The sequence below is a fragment of the Cebus imitator genome, unplaced genomic scaffold, assembly GCF_001604975.1.
Source record: "Cebus imitator isolate Cc_AM_T3 unplaced genomic scaffold, Cebus_imitator-1.0 Scaffold522, whole genome shotgun sequence".
NCBI lineage: Eukaryota > Metazoa > Chordata > Mammalia > Primates > Cebidae > Cebus > Cebus imitator.
In genome coordinates, this window is record NW_016107837.1 from 562,510 (window position 1) to 570,225 (window position 7,716).

Consider the following 7,716-nt stretch of genomic DNA (forward strand, 5'->3'; position numbering starts at 1 on the left):
AAGGCAGTCAAGCTATTCTTTGAGAATCTGATGGAGGCTCAAGACAGTGTTCCTCAAGGGCACACCTGCACGTACGTTCGCACGACTGCATGTGATGTGGGCTACGTCTCCCCTAAGCCTTCCTTTAGCCCAGTCTTCCTCAAGGGCTTAGAGCCCTATGTCCATGACCATGTCAGTGAATGGCAAAGTGGCAAAGGCACAGGAAGAAATTCTGAGCTGAGGACAGCAGTGCTGCTCTTCAGCTACCTCTATAAACACTTGCAATGTATTAATTAGATCAACTGCCTTTATTGTATACTTACTTGGTGCAAAGTACTATAATGGCCCTGCAACGCTTTTGTTTTAACTTTAATTACCAAATAGATCATTCAGCTTGCTCCAGTAGGCGGCCGGCTCTGCAGGCAGGTGGGGCTGGAAGACGTGATGGACAGCAGGGAGCTGCTGTGCGGTGCTGCTCACGCGGGCCAGAGTCACCTCACGGGCTGCTTCAAAAAGGGGACTCTTCTGGCCACTGGAAATTTCACTCATCCCTAGGCTTAAGCATGGAGCTAATAGGCTTATGTTGAACTCCTGAAATCAGAGCATTAAAGGTTAAACAATAACAACAGATTATGAGCTTTCAACCAGGCAAGAAAAACACAACAGAAAAAAGGATAAGGCAAATGTTTCTGAGAATATATAGATTAGTACACCATCAAAACTACTTTAAAGAATATTCTGTTCTATGCCTGTTATAAATATTTGAACAATTCCATTCAATATATGCTCAGTAAAATCTATTTCTGTTCTCTTTTGGTACTTTAATTTTAAGGAATATTTTAATTTTTATGCTCTTTGATTTGCTTGAAATAAAAATCTTGGTATGACAATTTTAATTCATAAAACAAAATCAAAATAAAAGCTAAAGTGTCATCGAAGACATCAGCGATACACCAGTAACTCCTAAAGTTTGAAAAGACGTTTGAATATAGCTGAAATGAGTGAAAGCAGCCATGTGAATGCCAGAGTTTTGGTAGAAAAATGGCATTTCCTATGATAATTTGTATTATGTTTTACCAACCCTTTTGTTTAGCCATTTCAGGATTGGGGGCCAATTTTTCAGGTAAAACATCAATCTTAAGTTTAATATTCAGAAAAGCATCACTAATGCCCAAAGTTGAGGCTTTCTTTTACAGCCAGAACTTTTACAGCTGTTCAGAGTCCAAAGAGCAAATTTGAAAAACCTAATAAGCCAATCACTAAGCAAATTTATCACTCAGTAAGTCAGTTTTCACTGCATGAATGTTTTGTTTTTCTTTTCTTTTTTTTTTGTTTTTCACTGCATAAATCTTAAACAATTTTAGCAAACCGATTTTGGGCGAGTTCTCCTGTTTTCAGTTTAGCTCTTCAGTACGTCAGAACACTTGTGCTGCCTTCTCCGAAAGGTCTCTTCATGAACACCTGCAGCCACCCCCAGCTCTACATGCCTTGGCCCTCCCAGGTGCCCACTTCCCTCCCATTTGCTGCATATCGACGCAGGGCTAACACGCCAGGAAGTTTCTCCTGTCCTAGCAGGTCTGAGAGGAATCCCTGCTCAGGCCACGGCTGCACCACACCCAAGAGGCAGGCACCCACTGCTCACAGGACCTGCCCATAGGCGGAGGACGGGGACACCAAGGCCTTCTGAGCTGGCTCTGCGCAGGGTGCCCTGTGACATCTGGGACTGAAGGGGAAGAACCTCACTACATCCAACAGAGGTATGGGTAGAGGAAATCTCACTGCATCCAAGAGTCTCCTTGACTACTAAAGATCAACTTCCAGAATAAACATGTTATTGAAGGCATGCATGGCGTTGTGTCAAAGTCTATGGCAAATATGCAACCTCGACTTCCATTCTGTGTTGGCCATGGAGCATAGGTGATAAAATCCTGTGTTTGTTCCTCTGGTGGAAGCCAAATAGTTCTCATCCCAAACCATACACCCAGCCTTGGGGCCAGCTGAATTTCAAAACAATACCTCCTGAGAGAGGGTTCCCATCAACTTGTTACAAATTCCACAGCTGCCTGCTTCCAGTTGCCATCCAATTTCTACCCTGCTCCCCTGCCGCTCGTGTTCCCCATCACAGATGCCAATCAGAGTGCCCAGGGCCACACTTCATTCCCTCACATGCTCCCCGACCTGTGTGTGTATGGGGCCTCTAGGCATGCCATGTAACGCCAGGACCTATACATAATAAAACCTTCATTTCCATAACGTGTTTCTCCTAATCCCCGAGGGAGTACTCTCCAACATCTCAAAGATCCTGAATCAAGACAGACACCAATCCAATACCCTTCCTCACTGCCATGAGAACGAAGAAGTAAAACTGAATATAATACAAGATCACCTCCTTTTTTTTTTTTTTTCCCGAGACGGAGTTTCGCTTTTGTTGCCCAGGCTGGAGTGCAATGGCACAATCTTGGCTCACCGCAACCTCTGCCTCCGGGGTTCAAGCAATTCTGGTGCCTCAGCCTCCCAAGTAGCTGGGATTACAGGCATGCACCACCATGCCCAGCTAATTTTTGTATTTTTGGTAGAGATGGGGTTTCTCCATGTTGGTCAGGCTGGTTTCGAACTCCTGACCTCAGGTGATCCACACGCCTTGGACTCCCAAAGTGCTGGGATTACAGGCATGAGCCACCACACCTGGCCACCACGCCTGGCCATCATCTCCATTTTCTTTAAATGCGTGAAAGGTTGAGTGAAATCAACTTGCTTTCTTGGATTCTAACGTGGCTGAAATAATTCTAACGTGCTTTCCCATCTGGATCAGCATATCCCCCACGTCCCGGCCCCATCTGAAATGGAGTCCTCCCCACTTCCCAGCCCCATTCAGAGGGGAGTCTCCCCAGCATCCTGTTCCTATCCAGAGTGGAGTCCCCAACAGGTGTTGTCAACAAGTGGGTCATATGATGATGAGACAAATCCCACTTGGAAGTCACAAGTAAAAGTTGAGGGTTCCTTGCCTCCGCTGCTCCCCCCGTACCGAGTTCATCATGAAGGCACTCATATCTTCAGCAGGAATCCGATTCACCAACTCTGCACCTTCCAGCAGTGCAGAGTCTGACCTGGTCCAACACTGGGATTTGACAAGATGGATGTACCAGTCCTGGGAAGAACAAATGGATACAGGGAACACGATGGGTGGCATTCAAGGGGTCTTCACATTCCTGGAGCTACGGGTCTAGGCCAGTGCTTGGGAACACTGCACTGGGCTAACCAAGAGGGCTGACAGCCAGCATGCTGTGGCCATATGGCCACCCACACCACAGGTTCTCCCCTTTGGACTTCTGTTACCTGCCTGGGCACCCCTGCAGTCTCCCCGTCACCTCATGAACTTCCAATAGTCCTTCCAAATATAGCTAAAGCACTAAAGCCTGGTAGCCCCTTTACCATCCTCCCCTGGGATTTGCTTTGCTCATCTCTTCCCAGCAACCAGGGCAGGGCAGGTGCTTAGCAATAGAGCCTAAGAAGGCAGGACTGAACATTCGCTTTCCTGTACTTGGGCTGCTGGTTTTTGAAATCTAAATTCATATTCATAAGCTGAACTCTCTCCAGGAAAGTAGAGTACTAAGGCTCTACCAAGGCTCCAAGCGGTCCCTAACTAACCCTGAGGTGTGAGCAGTGGAGGTGCTGACAACATACCAGAATGGCTGGCAGTGGTGGTGCAACTCGCAGGAGGCCGGAAGGCATAAGGAGACGGGAGCAGGCTAAACACATTGACAGGTGCTTGAAGGCCTGTGCAGTCAGGGTCCTGCAGGCCCTGGCCAACTTTCCCTTGATTCACCCACTAACTACTGGGCCCCATACTCCTAATATTCGGGTCCCACATCAGCACTGCTTTTCTCCCTAGGACCTTAGTGGCGCCCCACATCTCTAAACACAGCTGTTACTGAGCCGGGCCAAGTACCAGAACTCCTTGGGTTCACCTCCTCTGCACACTCTGTATCTGCTAGAGGTGACAGTGGCACTCAGCACCACCCCGCATGCGCCCTGTGCCTCCCATGCAGACATGCTGGATCCTTACTTTGTCTGGACTCACTGTTTCCAGTGACACGTGCCCATCCCCGTCCAGCGGGTGGGAAGAGACTGGAGGAGAGGGACTGAGTGAGTCTTGCGTTGTGGAGAGACGAAACCTGTCCAGCAGGGAATAGAGCCTTTGGTGTCTAAAATACAAACAGAAATGAAATCACAACACAACTTTGTTTTTCTTAGTCTTAGTCTAAACTCTGCAAACTAGGATTCTAGAAATATACGCTAAAAGGACTCACTCATAGTGGCTTCTTAAAGGAAAATGCAACTTGTTTAAAACTTTTTCTTTACAGTTATTTTCTCATCAACACTCAAACAGGTCATGATACAAATGCAGGCCCTAGTTTACTTTTAAGTATCACAGTTTGTATTCTATTAATATTTTCCAGAAATCTCATTTATACTCAAACATCACAACAGGCAAGACGCAGTATAAAAGCTAATAAAGGCATTCTTAATAAATGTAAAACACATCATCAATTCTAAAACTCAAGGGTACAAACTCCACTATCAAATATCCCGGTAAAACAATTGATACGAATTTATGGTCATTTCAAGATAAAATTACCTCATCTGGTGCAAGGTATTTATCATCTTTTAATCTTCCTCCTCTGGACCGAGGACTAAGTCTAAGGTTAGGAAGTAATAATAGTTTATCTCCCACCATCTGCTATGAGAGTGACAACTTCATAATGCAAATTATAAAATAGCTTGGCCCTACAGACTGAAATATCATCCCAAACTCACTGTCCACCAAACTGTGCCCAATCCCATTTAAAAACACCATCAACAAGGTACTCTTAAGACTGAAATCAAAGCATAATAATTTGTGTGTGTGCATGTGCATGTGTGTGTTTTGGCAGTTTTAGCTCAAAGGACACAGCATAGTAATTATATCCTTCTTCTCTGCTGTCTCTCTCTCTCACCCTCTCACAAACACAATTTTCCCCAACCCAGGGAAGAAAAAGGGTAAAAGTTTAACTGGTTTTGCAGTCATGGAAACACTCACATAGGAGATGTAAGGATTTCTGATAAAGGCTTCTCAGAGACTCTGCAAACATAACTGATTAAATGCTACAAAGAGATAAAATGGCAACAGGATGCAGACACAACTCCTGCATGCCAAGGATTAAGTAGTCTCTTTCAGATTTGTCAGCTCTTATTTAGCAATTAGATGATGTGCTTTGATTTTGCTGAGATAAAGCTGATAACCTATTTTCCAACTCATCACAGGACAGTGAATACCGGCATTATAACTACTGCCTCTCAAACAGCCAACGGGAGCGCAAACTGCGCCCACCCACACCATAGACATCATCCTGCTGGTCATTGTCCTTTACTCCTTAGAAAGCGAGATCTGGTTGTTTTAAAAGTAGAAAGGCTTTCTATTGTGGTACTTCTGCAGCAAGCCCACCTATAAGGCACATCAATTTCTGGTTCCATGAATTTATTCCCATACAAATCCATATCCTTTGCATCCTGGGTTAACCTAGGATAAGGATGACCTGTGTTTCCAGCCTTACCTCTGAGCAAGCCCGCTGCTCTGAAGGTATTCCTGGATTCTGTTGAGTTCTTCCATTGGCAACTGGGCCATGCTGCTCTAAATACACAAAAACACATTAGTGTGTGTGTAACACCTAACAACCCAAAATAACCTCACGCTCATTTTAAAAGGATAAACTGATGTGTACACTTCATCCTAGTAAGGGCGTATTAGAAAAAAATACAAGAAATGGTCAGATCAGACACATGAGGAACAGATAGTTTGCAGATGTTTCCACATTTCTATCAGTGACCATATCAAGACCACACCTATGGAAGAAAATACCAGCCATCTGTTCTGCTCGCCTGCTAAATTTTCAATATAAATCAGTATCAGGGTTTCTTTTCCCAATACCTGTAAATTTGCAGCCAGAAGCATTTCTACCCGGCGACAAGCAAGGATGTCGACCATGCGAGCCAGCACACGGAAAGGAGTGCACAGAAGCCTATCCACATACAGCGTGAGCACAGCTCCCGACTGGCTGAGATGGATCCCTTCCAGGCACTGAAGCGTTTTCTTTAGAGTGGTTGGCTTATAGCGAGAAGGAAAAGAACAAAAGATGACTATTTTGCCAATCGGAAATTGAAGTTAAAAATTTCAGTACTCCACTTTTAAGGCAGAGAAAACTGCAACTGGCAATAATTGGCAGAAGACGTACAGCTGAAAGGTTTTCACAACGAGACTGAATTGCCTGGATGAACAGGCCGCTGGCAGCAGAGTTCCGATGAACGGCACTGATGAAGTCCTGGACTGGGGGCTCGTGGGAAAGGCTGATCAGATCTTGAATGTGATTTACGATGAGCCACGTTAAGTGCTCAGAGTCATGGAGGTTCTGACACTAAGGAAAAATACAATGAAAGATTCATTTTCAAGTACACAAGAAGAGACCAGATATTAATGCCATAGAAAGGCCAGATAGGTTAGGAAGGAGAAAACACATCCCAAATATAAACATCCCTAAAAATATAAGGTGTATGAACACAAATAATTGAAGAGGCAGGAAACTCGATTTACTGAGGCCGTGAACTCCGACCACGCACTGCAGCAGAGGCTGTGTGAAGTCAGACCTCCCCTGGGGAAGCAGGTGCAGCAGTCCAGCTCTCAGAGACACTAACAAATAGCAAAGGTCAAAGGACAAAGGTGGGCCTCAGCAATACCCATGGGTAGCAGGGGCACCTTGGCGCCAGGACACTCTCATCACAGCACTGCTGGCCCTCTCCTGGGCTTCAGGCTGGCTGAGCCAGTGGGGTTCTCCAATTACTCTTTTTCCAATTTTGTGATAGTTCAGTGGAAAAAAAGGAATTCTCTATCACTGCCACAGTTTTGACAGAGTGCTGAATCCAAAATATGACTGGATCCCACAAATCAAATAAATCTTAAGTGCAGATATTTCATTTAAGATTTAGAAGAAAATAGAAAATATATATATTTAAACATTCAGAGCCTTTTCATCTTGATTCATAATCCTAGGCAGAAACCGTAAAATATGACCAATTCCTTGACATCTGGTTAATAATTAATATTTTTCATTTGGGATCATTTGACAGTACAGGTTGAATAACCCTTATCTGAAATATTTGCGATCCGAAGTATTCTGAATTTAGGATTTTTTTTAGGTTTCGGAATATGTGCATTATACTTATTGGTTGAGCCTCCCAAATCAAAAACTCTGAAATCTTCCAACAAACATTTCCTTTGAACATAATGACAGCACTCAAGAAGTTTCAGAATTTTGGATTTCAGATTTTTGGATTTGGGATGCTCAACCTTTATTAACTTATAAAAATAATGTATTTTTTCTTACATTTCTGTGAAAAACAGCATTATACAATTATATTATCCTTAAAAAAAGAACAAAATAGGAAAAACTATTTCAATAGAGAATGCAAAACAAAAAGTGAATATTAATAAATTGCCATCACCAGAAAAAGTCTCTAGGATAATACCTCTTTCAATTGCAAAGTCGGCTTCCTTTTTTAATTTGGAATATTTAACACTGTTTTGCTATGTGACAGCAGTATCTGTATCATGTTTGTAACAAAGAAATGCATACGTTTTAAATATTTTTTTTTTTTTTTGAGACGGAGTTTCACTCATGTTACCCAGGCTGGAGTGCAATGGCG

The 7,716-nt window shown here is 43.6% G+C and overlaps 1 protein-coding gene across 1 annotated transcript in view; it reads right to left on the bottom strand.

Annotated features, from left to right (window-relative positions):
• HTT (huntingtin) overlaps nt 1–7,716 on the bottom strand; it is a 143,266-nt gene that overhangs the window by 30,848 nt on the left and 104,702 nt on the right. Inside the window, exons 42-47 of the mRNA XM_017514327.2 lie at nt 6,252–6,431; nt 5,948–6,124; nt 5,574–5,650; nt 4,046–4,184; nt 3,005–3,127; nt 357–570 (exon numbers count right to left, since the gene is read on the bottom strand). Coding sequence (XP_017369816.1) covers nt 357–570; nt 3,005–3,127; nt 4,046–4,184; nt 5,574–5,650; nt 5,948–6,124; nt 6,252–6,431 — 910 coding nt within the window. The remainder of the gene's footprint in view (nt 1–356; nt 571–3,004; nt 3,128–4,045; nt 4,185–5,573; nt 5,651–5,947; nt 6,125–6,251; nt 6,432–7,716) is intronic.